Source organism: Artibeus jamaicensis, unplaced genomic scaffold, assembly GCF_021234435.1.
Source record: "Artibeus jamaicensis isolate MK-2021 breed Jamaican fruit bat unplaced genomic scaffold, CSHL_Jam_final contig_777, whole genome shotgun sequence".
Lineage (NCBI taxonomy): Eukaryota > Metazoa > Chordata > Mammalia > Chiroptera > Phyllostomidae > Artibeus > Artibeus jamaicensis.
The window spans coordinates 2645822-2662674 of NW_026521966.1; the positions used below are offsets into that span (position 1 = coordinate 2645822).

Sequence of the window (16853 nt, forward strand, 5' to 3'; positions counted from 1 at the left end):
AGGGAGCTCCAAGGGTCGGGAAGTGAGTGGGAGGTGAGGCTGGGGACCCCTCCGGGAGCCACCCTGCCCCTCACTCCCTGTACCCTGGGCCCCACCAGGCCAAGGGTGTGTATGAGAAGGTGGGAGAGGCCACGGAGACAGCCCTGATTTGCCTGGTGGAGAAGATGAACGTGTTCGACACCAACCTGCAGACCCTGTCCCGGGTGGAGCGAGCTGGAGCCTGCAATGCGGTGAGCAGGGTGGGGGGCTTAGGCCCAGATCACATGGCTGGGCCTTTGGGGGCACTTGGAGAAGGGGGAGAGGAGAACGAAGTCTTGGGAGGCTTCTGGGAGAAGGAAGGACCTCAGGCCCTGGTGATGCTTGGCTAGGAGGAAAAGACTGAATATAGTCAAAGACTTGGAGCTGGGGAGTGCATGGTGTGGTCAGGAATTAGCAACTTTGGGGCATCTCTGGGGCTGGAGAGGGAGATGGAGGCCTCAACGCCAGAGTTAGAGGAGGAGAGACACCGTCCCACAGGGAGCAGGAGGCTCTTTATGGGGCTGAGCGGCTGGGGAGAAAGCAGTGAGTCCCTGGCTCTGTCCTGACCCACTGGGCCCCACAGGTCATCAACCAGCTGATGCGGAAGGAGTTCACCCTGGAGTTCTCCCGAGACCGGAAGTCGATGTCAGTGTACTGCACGCCGACCCGCCCGGGCCTGCCTGCCCAGGGCAGCAAGATGTTTGTGAAGGTGGGACCTGCCTGACTGGCCTGGGGCCTCTGTACAGCTGGGGTCCCTGGGGTCCCTGGTCCCCAGTCCTCAGAAGAGCCAGAGACTGCAGCTGTCGGACACTAAGGCCTACTGTGAAAGCAGTGAGTCCAGAACAAGGGAGGTCAGCCTGCCCCAGGGACCAGGAGCAGGATCCAGACCTGGCGGAGCTAAAGCCGAGGACAGGAGCTGAGGCCTGTCCCTTGCCATGGTCCCAGCTCTGGGCTGAGGGGCACTGCCTCACTGCGTGATCTTGGGGGTCACCCATGCTCCTCTGTGGGTCTCGGCCTTCCATCTGAATAGCAGGCATAGGCTGGAAGGTGTCAAAAGCCCTTTGCCTCCGACTGGGGGTGCTGAGGTGGTCAGTGCCGTCTTTGGTGCTTTGTGTCCCTTCCCAGAGAGGGAAGGGACCGGCCCCATCCAGACCTCTGCCCACAGCACCCCCTGTTGCTGCTTTGGAGTAGGAATCATGGCCCTAACTCCACCCTGCAGTGGAACGACAGGCTCCTGTATGAGGAACTTGGGCTGCTTTGAAAACTCAGCGGTGCCTTCTGGGGAGAGAGCGGGCACTGATGGAATGTGCAAAGGCGATGCCCAGGTGTGGGGTGAAGGCCAAGGTGACATCTCAAGGTCTCTGAGGAGCCTGCCACCCCAAGATCACCTTCCCAGAGCTACACCCGCCTCACCCTGAGCATGGCGCTATTTCTGGTGCCCAAGCAGGACCCAGCCTGCCTCCTGCTGCTGAGCCCTGTATGGAATTGGGTTCCTGGCAGCACCAGGCTGACAGGCAGACAGGACCTGCAGGAGGGCTGCCGCCCCCCACGCCCACCCCTGAAATGCTGCAGCAGTCTTCTCAGTACAGGCTGGTGGGGGGAAGATGCCACCCCCTGGCTAACCATAACCGGCCCCCCTTTTTCTTTGGGTTTTCTCAGTGAGACCCACTGGGTTACCACTCTGAGCTTTCAGACAATGGATCTGGTCCATGCCTTGATGTGCGTGTCCTTGGGTGGCCTTTCTCCCCATCTGGGCCTCAGTTTCCTCAACTGGACAGGAGGTAGGGGAGAAGTCCTGACTGACAGAATCGCGCCCCCCCCCGCCCCCATGCTGCAGGGAGCTCCTGAGAGTGTGATCGAACGCTGTAGCTCAGTCCGAGTGGGGAGCCGCACAGTACCCCTGAACGCCACCTCCAGGGAGCAGATCCTAGCCAAGATCCGAGACTGGGGCTCAGGCTCAGACACGCTACGCTGCCTGGCACTGGCCACCCGGGATGCGCCCCCGAGGAAGGAAGACATGCAGCTGGATGACTGCAGCAAGTTCGCACAGTACGAGGTGGGTGCCCGGGCGGGGCCCCAGGGCCGGGAGCACGGGGCAGGCCCCTGCAGCTGCTGGGGAGGCAGCGAGTTGAGGACGGGCTCGAGCCCTGCCTGCATCTGCCCCTCCCTGCAGACCAACCTGACTTTCGTGGGCTGCGTGGGCATGTTGGACCCTCCTCGGCCTGAGGTGGCTGCTTGTATTGTGCGCTGCCGCCGGGCAGGCATCCGTGTGGTCATGATCACGGGGGACAACAAAGGCACGGCCGTGGCTATCTGCCGTCGGCTTGGCATCTTCAAGGACACGGAGGACGTGGCGGGCATGGCCTACACAGGCCGCGAATTCGACGACCTCAGCCCCGAGCAGCAGCGCCATGCCTGCCGCACGGCCCGCTGCTTTGCCCGTGTGGAACCCGCGCACAAGTCCCGCATCGTGGAGAACCTGCAGTCCTTCAACGAGATCACTGCCATGGTGAGGCCACGAGGTGGGAGCCCGGGGGCTGTGGGGAGGTGCCGGGAGCACTTGCCACAGGCTTGGAAGGGCCACCCGTGAGCCCCTGCCTCTGCTTCCCCCTTATGTTTCCAATGCTTTGTTATAAGACGTCTCAAACACAAAGAAAAATTGAAATAACTTATAGTGAGCACCGATATACCCACCATCTAGATTCTACAAATGACAGTTTGTCATGATTGCTCTGTCATATTCCCACCCGTCTGTCTGTGCTGAGTTGTCTTTTCTCAAATGCACTTTGAAGGGGTCGGCATCAGGACACTCCCCCTCTCGCACTTCAGAGTGCAAACTCTACAGAGCAGTGTTTGCAGGTCTGTTTTTCTCCTTTTTGAGGTAAAACTTACATGCAGTGAAGAGCACACATTTTTAGCATGCCATTCATTTGAAGACTTCTGTCCAGTGACATCCCTGCATCACTCAAACCCTTATCAGGGTCGGGAGCAGTCTGGTCAGCCACGAGTCTCCCTCACGCTCCTGCCCCTCAGGCCCTCTCCACAAGGTAGCCGCTGTTCTGATTTTCTCCGCCGGGCGTAGTTTGCCTGTCCTAGATTGTCAGTGAATGGAATCATACAGAACACTCTTTGGTGCCTGGTTTCTGTATGAGAGTTTCCCGTGCTGCTGCAGGTAGCAGTGGGTGACGGCTGTTTGACGGTTGGGCAGTGCGCCTTTGCGTGAGTACACCACGGTGCGTTCGGTCACCTGGGGGTGGATGAACATTCGGGTTGGGCCATTTTTGTTCTGTCTCATTCCTTTTTTTTTTTCAGTTTTTAAATTTTTTATTATTTTTATTTTTTTAATTATTTTTTTGTTTTTCATTTACATCTCATTCTTAATTGCTGACCTATTCGTCAACACTGATCTCATTTTTGACATAGACCTCACCCCTGACCTGGCCTCTATTACTAGTTTTGACTTTTAGTCTAACCTAGTCCTTTACTTTGTTTTTTTTTTTAAGATTCTATTTTTAGACAGAGGGGAAGGGAGGGAAGTAAGAGGAGAGAAACATCAACATGTGGTTGCCTCTCATACACCCCCTACTGGGAACCTGGCCCACAACCCATGAATGTGTCCTGATTGGGAACCGAACCAGTGACCCTTTGGTTTACAGACCAGCACTCAATCCACTGAGCCACACCAGCCACGGCTACCTGCACTTTAATCCTGACCTCTGGCTCAGTCTGAAAGTGGATAATGAATTGGGCACCAACCTTGACACCTTGTTCTTGATCTTATGTTTGACCTTCTCAAAGAAGGTTCTTGACCTTGACCTTGATCATCTTGATAATGATTCTTTACTTTTAGCTCAATCTTGATATGGATTTTAGTTTTAATTTGGACCCTTACCTGATCCTTGACATTGGTCTTTATTCCCCCAACCTAACACTGTATGTTGACCTCAACTTTGATCTGGCTTCTAACCTTGGCCTGGACTGCACTCCAACTTTGCCCATGACATCACTCCTTATGTTGACTAGAGCCTTGATTTGGCCTCTGACTTTGACTTGACATCTACCTTAATCTAATTTTTAGTCTTGAGCCTGAGTCTAGTCTTTTTTTAAAAGATTTTATTTATCTATTTTTTGGAAAGAGGGGAAGGGAGGGAGAAAGAGAGGGAGAGAAACATCAATATGTGGTTGCCTCTCGCATGCCCCCTACTGGGGACCTGGCCCTCAACCTGCATGTGCCCTGATGGGGAAATCGAACTGGCAACTCTTTGGTTTGCAGGCCAGTACTCAGTCCACAAAGCCACACCAGCCAGGGTCCCCAGTCTAGTCTTGACCCTGACCTTCACCTGGGCTCCACTTTTGTCTTGAGTTCAATACTTACCTAGTCCTTAACCTAGGCCACAACCTTGACCTCATTCCTGACTTGACCTTAACTTTGTCCTTTACATCAATTTTATGTTAACTCTACATCCAAACTAAATTCCATCCCCACCCTCATTGTTCACCCTCCCTCATGCCCATTTTCACCTCTTCATCTTCTCTGCTCCCCAACTTTGTCCTTGCCTACACCTTTGCCTTCCCTTTAGCCTCATCCCCAGCCCAGTTTCTATGCTCTTGACCTCGCTATTTATTCTGTCCAGCTGTCTGCTTCCTTTGGCATGTCCCCAAGCTTGGAGATAGGCTGGGTTGAGGGGCACTGAGGAGGTAGAAGGGAGCTTTCTCAGGTGTGAACCCACCTAACTTGGCCTGCAGACTGGAGATGGGGTGAATGATGCCCCAGCCCTAAAGAAAGCCGAGATTGGTATCGCCATGGGCTCAGGCACAGCTGTGGCCAAGTCGGCGGCGGAGATGGTACTGTCGGATGACAACTTCGCCTCCATTGTGGCTGCGGTGGAAGAAGGCCGGGCCATCTACAGCAACATGAAGCAATTCATCCGCTACCTCATCTCCTCGAATGTCGGCGAGGTCGTCTGGTGAGGCCCTGTGTCCCTCCGCACACAGCCCTCTGGACCAGCTCCGCATCTCTGAGAGCAGGGAAATGCCTGTTCCTGGGGTGGGGCCGTGGGAGGAAGGGACATGTGACTTGGCCCGGCTGGGGCCTTCCAGAGCCCCACCTCAGGTGGGCCAGGACAGGTGTGCCTTGTCTTTCTCGAGGGCCCAATGAACCTCAGTCCCTAAGGAGACTCCTGAAAAGCCCCCCGCCTTTGGGTGGGTAGTATGTGTGCATGTGTGTCCGTGCAGTGTGCACACAGTATACATGCACATGCTGTATGTACCTGAGTGAGAAGTGTGTGTGGGTGTGTGTGTCTTCTGTTGCATCCTTGAGCTCGAGCACAAGCACAGAGGATTTGTGCAGGTGTGTAATTTTATACACACTTAGGTTCGAATGTGAGAGACGGCTGTGGGGGGTGGTAAGCATGTGTTTGCCTGGACACATGTGAATTCTGCATCTCTGCATGTTGGGGCAAGTGTACAGGTGCTGGCCTATGTTTGTGGAATTGCGTGGCCTGTGCAAGGTTTTTGCTCATGTCTGTGGACAAGTATGTATGTGCTTGGGCATGCACCGCCCACATCTGTATGCCCTAGAGAGGGCTGCATCCTACACAGGAGAGGCCTACAGAGCAGGTGTGTCCAGGCTCCAGAGCTGGGGCTGGGGAGGCAGGGGTGGCCCGGTGTGAGGCAGAGCCGTGCACACAGCCCTCCCACTCATGCACACACATTGGAACTAGCAGACTGAGGCAGAGCTGCCGAGCAGAGCAGGAGCTGGACACTCTAACTGCGGGGACTGGAGCCTATGACTCTGGTTCCAGCATCTTCCTCACGGCAATTCTGGGCCTGCCCGAAGCCCTGATCCCTGTGCAGCTGCTTTGGGTCAACCTGGTGACAGATGGCCTGCCTGCCACAGCCCTGGGCTTCAACCCACCGGACCTGGACATCATGGAGAAGTTACCCCGCAACCCTCGTGAGGCCCTCATCAGTGGTTGGCTCTTCTTTCGCTATCTGGCTATTGGAGGTAAGCTGAGAGTGGACAGGGTGGCTGGGCAGCCCTCAGTGGAGTTTCCTGAGACCCTGTATCAGTTAGGCTTGCAAACTGCAGAGAGTATGACTCAGTCTGGCTTATGCCAAAAGAAATGGTATGGGCTTATCAACTGAGAAGACTAGAGCATGTCTCAGGCATGGCTAGATCTGGGCCTCAGACAGCAGCACTGGCACATTTTGGCTCTGCCTCAGCTCCATGCTCAGGCAGATGCCTCCTGTGGTGGCAGAATGGCTGTTGCAGCTCCAGCCCTCCCGCTTACTCCATTACAACCCCAAATTCAGCAGAAGAAAGGGCCTATTATCATACCACTCCCTCATCATGTGATGAAAGTGGCAGGCCTGTTCTCATTGGCCTAGATTGGGTTACCTGCTTATCTCTTAGCCAGTCAATATGGCCAGGGTGTGATATGCTGATTGCCAGTCAGGGCCCACCCCGGGCACATACGGCCTAGAGAGGAAGAGGGCGGTTTCCCAACAGAAACTCAGGGAACTGTTAGGCAGGGGAAGTGGATGCCAGAGAACCACAGCCGCCTGTTTAGCTGGTTTCCTCCTGCCCTCCCTGCAGTGTACGTGGGCCTGGCCACGGTGGCTGCTGCCACCTGGTGGTTCCTGTATGATGCCGAGGGACCACGCATCACCTTCTACCAGCTGGTGAGCATGGACTGGTCAAGGAGCTTGGTGGGGTTGTTGCTGACGTAGAACTCAGCCGACTTGGAATGTCAGGGGAGAGGGTCCAGAGCCCCATGGTCGGCCCACGGCTGTCCCTCCCCACCCCCGTTCACACCCACAGATACTCACCACCTGAGGAGCCAAGCTCAGAAGCCACGGGACACCCAGAGAGAGCCGCCCAGCCCCCAAGTCAGACAAGGGGCTGCACCCTCTCCCAGTCGTTTAGTTAGAGGGGACCAAGGAGCATAACTGCCCACAAGTGTTTTACCTTTATCAAGGAACCCTCAAAACACTGCACCCTTAAATGCTGGAACTTTAGGCAGAGGGTCAAATGGAGGAAGCCAGATATCTGCCAGCTTCCTCCAGCCACCGTGACCAGCGTGTTTCTCAGGGAAGGGACCCACTGACCTCTTGAAGTCACCTGGCTGACCGGTGCCCTCCACAGGCTGTCTTAGCGCAGCACAGCTCTGGAAGCAGGGAGACCCCTCAGCCACGGTCTGTCCATCTGTCCCTCTACCTGAGCAGCTGGTGTATCTTCTTGGCTTACAAGAGCCTTCCTGGCAGTTCCGGCAAAGCCAAGAGTGGGTTTTTCTCTTTTAAAGCCAGGAGCTGGAGGAATGCAGGGTGTCCTTCTGAGAGCACCTGCTGTTGCCACTTTCTCACAGACAGGAGAACCCGAGAGAAGGGCCCCGATTCCCTGCCCGGAGTGTGAGGGGACTGCCCGAGGGCAGAGCGAGGCTGGGTTGCCATCCCTGGCTGCCTCCCGAGGGGCCTGTGGGCTCGGGGCTCTGCAGGACTCATCTTTGGGTTCAAGCCACCTGGGGATGCTTTGCTGGCCCTCACCAGCCCTCAAGCACATGGGACTCTGCCTCCTGGCAGCAGTGGAGAGCATGGGCCCAGCTGTCACCCCGGAGGCTGGTGTCCTCAGCGCCCGGCAGCTGTACAGGCCAGCCTCAGGCACCTCTGCTAATCTCGCACCAGTGGGAGTAGCGACAGGAGACGGGGCTCTGCTGACCATCCCAAGCCGCCTCCTCCCAGCCCCGTCTGTATTCCTTGCCCTTCATCCTGCAGACCCGGACTCTCCGAGCACCTACCCTACCACCCGCCTTCTGACCCCAGCCCATGTGTCTAGTCGCTCTCCTCTGGGACACCCCACAGATCCTGCCCTCACCAAATCTAGTCGGCCACCTTTTCCCCAGATAATCTCTCTCCTCCACCCCATCCCAGGTTCACTGCCTGCCCATCACCCAAGCCAGACACCTAGGCGTCACGCCAGGCACACACCACCAATCCGTCCCCAGTCCCCTTGGTGCCAGCAGTCCCCAACAGTTCTCAGGTCTCTCATCCGCTCGGTCAGACAATGGCTGTTGGGCACAGATGGCGTGCCAAGCACTGATTACTGGGGCCATGGCCACCACCGAGCAGGTGGGGTCTCCTCGAAGGGCTGCGGTCCAGTGGGGGGGGGGCATGCACGTGGGCAGTCACGTTTCAAGGTGAGGCGGGCATCAGCAGGGAAAGGTCAAAGGTTAGACCTAGGAAATAACTTTCTACTCTAGTTACTGGCACTTTGGGAGAAGAGCCCAGAGCCCCATGGTTCCTGGAATAAGCTGCCAAAAGATGGCAGAGCAGAGCCCGGGCTCACACACTAGTTCTCCACTGACTGGCTGTGTGACTTTGGACAGGCTATTTAACCGCTGCGTGAGTTCCTCCTCTGTAAAACAGGTACTAGTCCCTGCGTCATAGAGCTGTCGGGAGGATGTACTGAGGAGGTACTTGTAAAGTGTGTACGTAGACCAGTACAGCAGAGAGCAAGAGCAATGGGGCTGTCGATTAAGTTCACGCACCCGGAGGGGCCTCGGAGGATGAGGTACATGGGAGGCAGCCGGGGAGGCAAAGGGAAAGAGGCGGCAAAGCAGCGGCTTCACCCAAAGAAACAGGCCCCACTCCCACAGGGGCTCCCAGTGACCCCCTGAGACAGGCTTCCAGCCCTGGGCACCTTCTAATAAACAGTTCGGGAGGCCTCACTGTGACCCATGACCTGGGTATGACACGTGTGTGGCAGGTGCTCACAGGTGCAGCCCAGAAGATCTGACCCAGACAGGGTATTTATGGAGGAGCAACAGATCTTTTGCAACACCTAGATGTCACCCGGCTCAAATCCCTTTCCTGTGCACACGCCTAAGCGGGAGGTGTGCTCCAGGGGGGGTGTGCGTGTGGGCACAGCCCCTCCAGTCCAGGAGGTGGGGCCCAGCTGGCTGAAACAATGGGTCCCCTTGGCCGCTGCGTGGGTTCGAAGTTTATGATTAGCACTAAATAAAAACACGCTCTTGTCCCACATCCTGGAGCCAACTTTTTTGAGGAAGCCCCACTGTTGGTTTAAGTAAGTCTCTGCATCTTTTTGTTAAAATAAATCCAACCGAGCCATAGTCTTTTATAATCTCTTACCCGGTATGACAGAGAAGAGGAGAGAGCCAGCCGCCCTCTGTGGCCGACGGCGTCACCCTGTCCGCAGTTCGGCAGTGTGGGAGAATGGAGGTCAGACAGCCAGTCATTCTACGGGTTTCTCTTTGAGGGTCAGTTTCACAGCACGTGGCCCCAGTTTCTAAACCCTTAGCTTGAAAGATCTCCAGTTCAGATGAGACTGCAGGGGAGAAATTAGGTTATGGGACGGCGGCGCTGTGTGTCTGTCAGGCCTGTTCACGCTGGTCCCGTGATGCGGCAGAGAACTGGCCACATTCCCACGCGGGGCCTCAGCCCAGCGTCTTACCACAGCGGGTTCTGTGAGCGAGGTTTAAGGGCGGGAAGAAAACTCCCCCGGGGCTGCAGGGCGAGAGCCACTTCCCTACTGACGACCCTGAGAACTCACTGCTGATTGTGAGGAAGCTGTACAGCAAGACCCTGCCTGGCAATTCATGAGTTCCTGTCAGAAGGGAAAGGCAGGCTGAGCAGAGCCCCGTTTCGGGGTACGAGCGGAGGGAGGTGTGAACGGAGTCGAGTTCAATAGCGCCGAGTAGGCCACGCGCAGCCCTCCTCTACTGCCCACCAAAGGCGAATTCTACTCAAGCGTAATTTTACTGATTGGTTTTCACGTTTCCTTATTCAGTGTTCTCAGTTAACCACCCCTCCCCCCGCCCACTCCTGCGTCTCCCATACTCAGGGGCCCTGTGCACTTTCAGGGTAAAGCCTGGACCTTCCCCCTGACCCCAGAGCCCCCTGCCCACCTCCCCAGCCTAATGCCAGCTGCTCTCTCTCTCCCGCTGTACCCCTGCTCCAGAGCGGTCTGCCCTTGTCCCTGGCACAGTGCTGGCCATCTTCCCCCATCCTGGGTGAGCACCCTTCCCTCCACCCACCCCAGGCAGCACTCTGCTCACTGGTTGTGTTGAGTCCTCAGCTGTGGGCCAAGGGTGGACTGAGGCTTCCTTCTCCCCACACACCAGCACCCCCCCGACCGACTGCTGTTCTCCTTGACCCCACCTGACCCCACCTGACCCCACCACCCTACCCACAGAGGAACTTCCTGAAGTGCTCTGAGGACAACCCACTCTTTGCTGGCATTGACTGTGAGGTTTTCGAGTCGCGCTTTCCCACGACCATGGCCTTGTCTGTGCTGGTGACCATTGAAATGTGCAACGCCCTCAACAGGTAAGCTGGGCAGAGGGGCCTGAGCTGGGGGTGAGGGCGTGGGGGCCGAGGCTTAAGAGTAGGGGCCGTGGGTCAGGTGGAGCCCAGAATTGGGGTCAGAGGTGTCCAGTATCGCAGTGTGAGAGCTAGGGGGTCACGGATTGGGGTCTGAGGGTCAGGGGGGTCACAGATTGGGGTCTGAGGGTCAGGGGCGCCCAGGATTGGGGTGAGAGGGGTCTGGAAGAGAGTTCTAAGAGTCATGGGGGTCAGAATTGGGGTCCAGGGGACAAAGGAGACCAAGCTTTGGGTCTGAAGAAGTAGAGAGGCCAGGATTGGATTTGAGGGACAGACAAAGGGGGTCCGGCCCCTGGAGGCTGAGCGGGCAGCAGTGACACACCCCTCTAGCTACACTGACCTCTCAGAAGTGCTCCTGTCCTCAGGCCCAATTAGGGACATGCTGAGGTTCTGCACTCCCATGTAGGGGGCAGATGGGCGCCCACAGCAGGGCTGCCTGCATCCTGGCCCAAGGTGAGCGCCCTGTGCCCTTGGCAGCGTCTCAGAGAACCAGTCGCTGCTGCGGATGCCGCCCTGGCTGAACCCTTGGCTGCTGGCAGCTGTGACCATGTCCATGGCCCTGCACTTCCTCATCTTGCTCGTGCCGCCCCTGCCCGTGAGTCGGGGCCCCACCCTACTCCCCTTCCCCAGCTCCTGGGGGGACTCTCTGCCTGTGCTCTGACTCCGGCCGGCCACCGCTGTCCCTGTGTGTCCCCACTTCGGGAGCCCCCAGACTCCCAAGGCCAGGGCAGGAGGAAAGACCAGGCGCTCTCTGGGCACAGAGTTTCTCCCACTTCCCAACAGGACCAATGGGATTTGACCCTATGATGGGTGAGGGCTGGGGGATGGGGGTCATGCTTCAGGTGAGCAAAGATCTAGAGGTGAGACCTCAACGGGCATCTTGGACGTACCCATGTAGAGTCCGCTGTGGCCTGGGTGGGTGAGGCAGGTGGACTGTGGGGCACTGGGCAGTCTTTCCTTTAACCAAACCTCCCCCCGCAGCTCATTTTCCAGGTGACCCCACTGAGTGGGCGCCAGTGGGTGGTGGTACTCCAGATATCCCTGCCGGTCATCCTGCTTGATGAGGCCCTCAAGTTCCTGTCCCGGAACCACATGGGTGGTGAGTGGGAGGCCCGCCCCTCCCGTCCTGCCGTCCTCTACAGCCAGGCTGGTGCCAGCATCGGCCTGCCCTCTGTATGTGGGGGTGCTCTTGGGTCCTCACTGGAGGACACGAAGGGGCTCTGATGGCTGTGACCCGAGGTGTCTGTGAGGGTTTGGGCCCTGGGCCCACTGGTCACTTGCTCAGGGCCACGCTACCTCACTCTCCTCACTGCCACCAACCTTGTAGGGCCAGGCTCGCTGTGCCCTCCCCTGGGACCTGGCTTCTGACTCCTCCGCACATGGCCCGTCTTCATCCAGGCATTCTCAGGACAGTGTCCCGGGCATGGAGTGGGCAACCTCTGACCTCCCAGCCCCCGGACCACCGCTCTGGTGTCACCTTGTGGGTGGGGAAAGGGGCAGGGTCTCTGGTTTTGAATTCACAGCTCAAAGTCCGCTCTAACCCAGGGTTGGAGAGCAGAAGGGCAGGGGGGCGTGGAGGGGCCGTGTGTAGAGGAGCAGCCTGGGGCACGGCGTCCACCCGCCTGCTCCTTCCAGAGGGTCTCAGAGAGCGGGTGATGCCCCCTGCGTCATCAGCTCACTGTCAGCACCTGAGAGGGAGGAAGCAGGGGAAGCGGGTTCCTGGGAGGTGGAGCTGAGGGAGTAGCCCCTTGGTCAGGCTGCTGCAGAGGCCTGGGTGAGACCCGGCAGTGGCTGAGGCCTGTGCTGGGGCAGCTGGGCCCCGAGAGCCACGTCCAGCAGGAATGTGTTCCGGCCCCCAGGGAGGGCGCCTGGGAGGGCTATAAATAGACGCTGTGCCTGTCATTCCACAGGGGCCATGACTTCCGGTCGGCCCCCCGTCTCCCACGCTGGCCAGCCCTCCTGGGTGCTGCAAGTATTTTATTCAAAAGGCCAAAACCAGTTGTCCTCCTCTCTCTCTGGAGAAGCTGGCCCGCCACCGGTCTGTCCAGAGGGTGACCTGGCATGTGGGTTGTGGGTACCCAGCCTCCAGTGGGGTCTTGAGGGCCGGACAAAACATTCTGCCCCTTTCGTGGTTCCTTCTGTGGACACCCCTGGGGTGGTAAAGGTGGAAATGGAACTGTGGCCAGAAACTCCATCCACGGGGAGCCCGGGCTTCCCCAGCTCTGGCTGGAGTCCAAGGGTGGTCTTCCAGGGAGCCCTCTGGCCGGTCTTGGCCACAGTGACGCACCCGTGGAGCCCGGCCTCCCGGGGCTGTACCTGGCTCTAGCAGTCTCTCTGTCTTCCTCAAAAGCCTGCCCCAAGTAGCCACAGCCGCCAAGGGGTTCAGCACATTTTCTTGAGAAAACTTAAAAGTGAGGAAATTTCTCAGCCAACAGGGACAGTCTGTGTCCCGGGCACTGTCCAGCACTGTCTGTTGGGCAGTGAAGGATTCTGGGCCCTGGTGGAGGGAGTATGGCCCCGAGCAAGACGGGGCAGGTTGGAAGGGCTGGGGCAGGGTTGGGGTGGTTTCCGGAAGAGCTGGGGACCCAGCAGAGGAGGTTGGAGAAGGGAGAATGGAGCCTGGGGGTGGGGTGGGGGGCGGGTGGGCAAGGCTTGGCCGCTCTAGTGGGGCTGGAGCTTGGAGTGCAGGGTGGAGAGGTGAGAGCAGAGGAGAGGCGAGGCCTCAACTGCCAAGGTAACGACTCTGGATGTTATTCCCTGGCCAGTGGGAGCCACCCAGGGTGGGAGCGTGGGCGGACTGGGGGGACTGTGGAGGATGGGGTGAGATGAACCCCAGGGAGGCTGGTGAGCTGGGCTGAGCAGGTCAGGGGAGGAGACTCTGAGTCCCAGCCCAGGGTGAGCTGCTCCCAGGGAACAGCATGGCCTCCACCATCAACCTGAGATGCTGCCCATGGTCCCAGAGAGAGTTGGCTTTAAAAGGTGCTGCCCTGCCATCTCTGGAAGCCCAGACAGCTCTGCCCTGTGCAGCTGCAGTCCCTGGGGCCTCCTAAAGCAGGCCGGGGCAGGGGTGAGACAGGGGACCCTGTTACGTTCCCAAGCCAGTCTGGTGGCCTTTTAGGGAAGTTTGGCTGAGGCCCGATGCTCATGGGTTCCCTGTGATTTATGAGGGATGTGTCCTGGGGAGAACTGTGGATCCTGGGTCGACCCCAGGGGGTTGGAGGGACCCTCTTGCCCCGCCCCCCGGCTTTCCCCAGGTGTAGCTGAGCAGCTGTCAGGCAGAGGCCTGTGGACTGGGCTGAGGGCGGGGGAGGCCTGGAAAAGCTGAGTGGGGACAGACTTGGGAGGGTCCAGGATCGGGGCAGGTTTGTGCTGTATTCTGAGGCCGGTGGGGGACCATCACAGGGGCTGATGGGCTGCCTTTGTAGCGTGATGCCAGGGGCAGGAGGGTGATGGTGAGGTTGGACGGAGGTGGGTTCCCGAGAGCCCTGGAGGCCTCGGAACTGCGGAGAGAGATGGGCTGGAGAGACGTGGCTGGTGAGGTGAGCAGGTGCACCGGGCTCTCGCTGGTTTTGGCAGGGGAGGAGTCAAGGATGTCATGGTGCCCAGATTTCACCGTGCTGGGTTGTGGTTCTTAAAAACACTGAAAACAAGACGAGATGTTGCATCAGGATGGGTTGGGGGGTGGGTGGAACTCATGGAGGACAGGAGGCTGGGCATCACTCAGGGGAATGCGTTCGGGCAGCTGCTGGAGGGGTGTGTGGGGCCGCGGCCCCGGAGAGGCAGGGGGGCTGGGGGCGACCGAGTGCCGCTCTGGGAGCGCCAGGCTGCCACCGGGCAGGTGGAGGATGTGTGTTCTCATCGCACATCCTAACACTCTCCGGTTTCCGTTCCAGAAGAAAAGGACCGGAAGTGAGTGCCAGGAGCGGAGTGCTGTCGCCAGCCTGTACCTCAGACCGATGGCGCCCAAGCCTTCGCCCCGCTGCCCACCCTGCCACCACGCTGGCCAGCTTGCTCGCTGAGCCCCACTGCGGCTGGAACGGCCACCCCCGTCCTGTCCCCAGGGTTGCTTTCCCCTCTTCCATCTGCCCCTGGGCTCTGTACTTCGTGTCTCTGACACTCTCCTGGGAAGTTTGCGCCTGCGGCTCTGGCCTGGGAGGGGCCTGCCAAGAAGCCAGAGCTGGGAGCCCCTCTGGAGATGCAAAGCCTCGCACCCCCAAATCCACCAGCACATTCTGGAGCCTGCTCCCCTTTGCTTTGAGACTGGGCATTTCCTTGGTGACAGGCATCTCTGTACTTGAAAGAGGACTCCTGGAGGTCACTTACTCCCGCTGTGACCCCTCGCTTAGTGCCTTGCCTGGGACCTGGTCAGCTGGGGTGGACAGGGGAACATCTGGGCCCAGCTGTGCACAGCAAGGGCAGGCAGCCCCCCCACCCTCACTCTGCTTCCACAAAGTCGGCTCATGAGGGCTTAAGCCTGTTTCTGTTTATATGTGCAGGGACTTGAAGGGTCAGAGAGAGAGACAGAGTAAGGGAAGGGAGGCTCAGCACGGAGCCCCTCTCCTGGGCGCCAGCCGGCCCGCCTGCCTCTGCTTGGCTCCCTCCTGGCCTCAGGCTCTCTCTGTCCTAACCGAACGGCGCCTGCCCTCTCAGTGCCGTCTGCTCTGCCAAGCAGGGGCCAGCTTTGCCCTCGATGCGCCCGGCAGCTGAACCCCCAGATGCCCTTGGGTCCCTGACAGCTGTGCCCTTCCACTCCGACCCGTGCTCGGCCCGCCTGGGGTCGGCACTGCTGGGTGGCTCCGAGTCCCTGGGCTCTTGGCCTCACTCTTCGCCCCAGTCGCACACACCGGGAGCGGAAACCTGTCGCTCAGAATGGCCAGTTACTCGAGCGCACTTCCTCCCCCTCCCTTCTGGCTGGAGGAGCAGCGCCGTGCAGATCAGGTCAGGTGACAGGAGAAGCATTTGATGGGCAGAAATGTTCTTTGAACTCAGCTTTTGCCCCTTCGGCAAAAATTAGTTGTAGAAGGAAGCAGTGAGTAAATGTCCTCTCCCCTCCTACCGAGTACAAAGTGGTTATTTTATGTGTAAATCGAGGCTCACATTTCTGTCCTGGTCCCCAGAATCAAAGCCCCCTTGGCCTGCCTTGCAGACAAGTGGGCTTCAGGTTCCGTGGCCTCTTTCCCCACCCCTCCCTCACAGGCTCTGGAGGGGTGGGGGGAAGCAGAGTTGGGGGTCCCCCTGGTGCCAGCAGATATTCTCCGCCTCTTTCCTGCTGGGGGAAAGGGAGAGTTTAGCGGGAGGGGGCAGGACCCTGAACCCACCTGCTGATGTGCAGTCTGGTAGAGAAATAAAGGTTGAGTGCCTGGGGCACCGGAGGACCAGCAGCGTCTGTGCTCCTGGAACATGACCCCCTGCCCCGTCTTCCCGCTCAGTGTCCCCCGGGGCCCACCACCAGAACCCACCCCACCCCGGGACACCTGAGCGGAGGCCTGGGGCCCTTGTCTTCCTCCACAACCAGGCACAGGAGGGGCGCTGACTTCCTGAGCTCACCGAGCGGAAGAGGCACCACTGCCTACCCCTCCCAGGGACAGTGCTCAACAGCGTGTCGCACGTTCAAAGCCAGTTGCACAAATCACAATTCACAGGTCACCACCAAGGAAACAGGCTGGGAGGGGCTCAAACCCGGGGCTGGGCTGGGCTTGCAGTCTGCGTATCAGGGGCCCCTTGTGTTTCCGTGTGTCCCCCGGTTTTCACTCACTGTGGTCCCTTCCTGAAACCCTGGAAGGCCGTCCACTTCTTGCCCTTCTGAACCGAGCTCGAATGCACCTTCCCAGGGCTTCCCTCTGCTCACACCATCTGGGGGCCTTGCCGGGCCATTTGGGGTGGACCGACTCACCTAGGTGGCCCTGCCCCTGGGAGCAAGGTGTCTGGGAAGGGAATACCCATGTTCCCCCACCCCCTTGCAACCTTCTGGAGGGAAGACTTACCGTGAAGGTTCCTTAACTTTTCAGCTGCCCTGGGAAGGGGGCGCAGGTACTGCCCACAGGGCTAGAGGCAGCACCGCTCACATAGAGTGCAGGGCTCGATGCAAAATAAAAGTGTGCAGCCCCTTGTCAAAAATGAAGGACTTCCTTGCAGTGACAGCAGAGCATTAAACCAAGCGTAAGGTCTTTCTGAGTGCAGGGCCCCGCGCTGCTGTGTAGGTCACAGTCCACGAAGCCGGCAGTGACCGCAGGAGACAAGGCCCACCCCTTCAGTGCTCCCAGGCTTGGGTGAGGGTGGGGGGCAGGATTTGGTGCACAGAGCCAGGGGCAGGCAGAAGCATTCTCCTTTCTACAAGGTCTATCCAGAAGACCCCCCAGACCACAAAAACCTTTTCATCCTCATTTCCAGGGTCCTCAACCAGCTCCATGAGGTGGGCCAGGCAGGTGTTAGAGCTC

At 58.6% G+C, this 16853-nt stretch overlaps 2 protein-coding genes across 4 annotated transcripts in view; both read left to right on the top strand.

The window, feature by feature from the left end:
- The window catches only part of ATP2A3 (ATPase sarcoplasmic/endoplasmic reticulum Ca2+ transporting 3), a 33747-nt gene extending 17959 nt beyond the window's left edge, over nucleotides 1–15788 (top strand). Inside the window, exons 11-21 of one of the 3 annotated variants that reach the window (XM_037133021.2) lie at nucleotides 99–230; nucleotides 602–727; nucleotides 1856–2074; nucleotides 2192–2527; nucleotides 4765–4985; nucleotides 5823–6025; nucleotides 6617–6702; nucleotides 10229–10362; nucleotides 10894–11011; nucleotides 11398–11515; nucleotides 14310–15788. In XM_037133021.2, the coding sequence (XP_036988916.1) occupies nucleotides 99–230; nucleotides 602–727; nucleotides 1856–2074; nucleotides 2192–2527; nucleotides 4765–4985; nucleotides 5823–6025; nucleotides 6617–6702; nucleotides 10229–10362; nucleotides 10894–11011; nucleotides 11398–11515; nucleotides 14310–14329 (1713 nt within the window). In that variant the 3' untranslated portion in view covers nucleotides 14330–15788. Of the gene's footprint in view, nucleotides 1–98; nucleotides 231–601; nucleotides 728–1855; nucleotides 2075–2191; nucleotides 2528–4764; nucleotides 4986–5822; nucleotides 6026–6616; nucleotides 6703–10228; nucleotides 10363–10893; nucleotides 11012–11397; nucleotides 11516–11795; nucleotides 12942–14309 lie in introns of those variants that run through there. The other 2 variants (XM_037133023.2, XM_037133024.2) reach the window with 2 other exon arrangements.
- Nucleotides 6709–10222, top strand: LOC128628474 (uncharacterized). The gene is made up of 2 exons (XM_053672584.1): nucleotides 6709–8442; nucleotides 9178–10222. Exon 1 carries the CDS (start codon nucleotides 7338–7340, stop codon nucleotides 8274–8276), a length of 939 nt encoding a protein of 312 aa, XP_053528559.1. The 5' UTR covers nucleotides 6709–7337; the 3' UTR covers nucleotides 8277–8442; nucleotides 9178–10222.
- Nucleotides 15789–16853: the final 1065 nt, after the last annotated feature.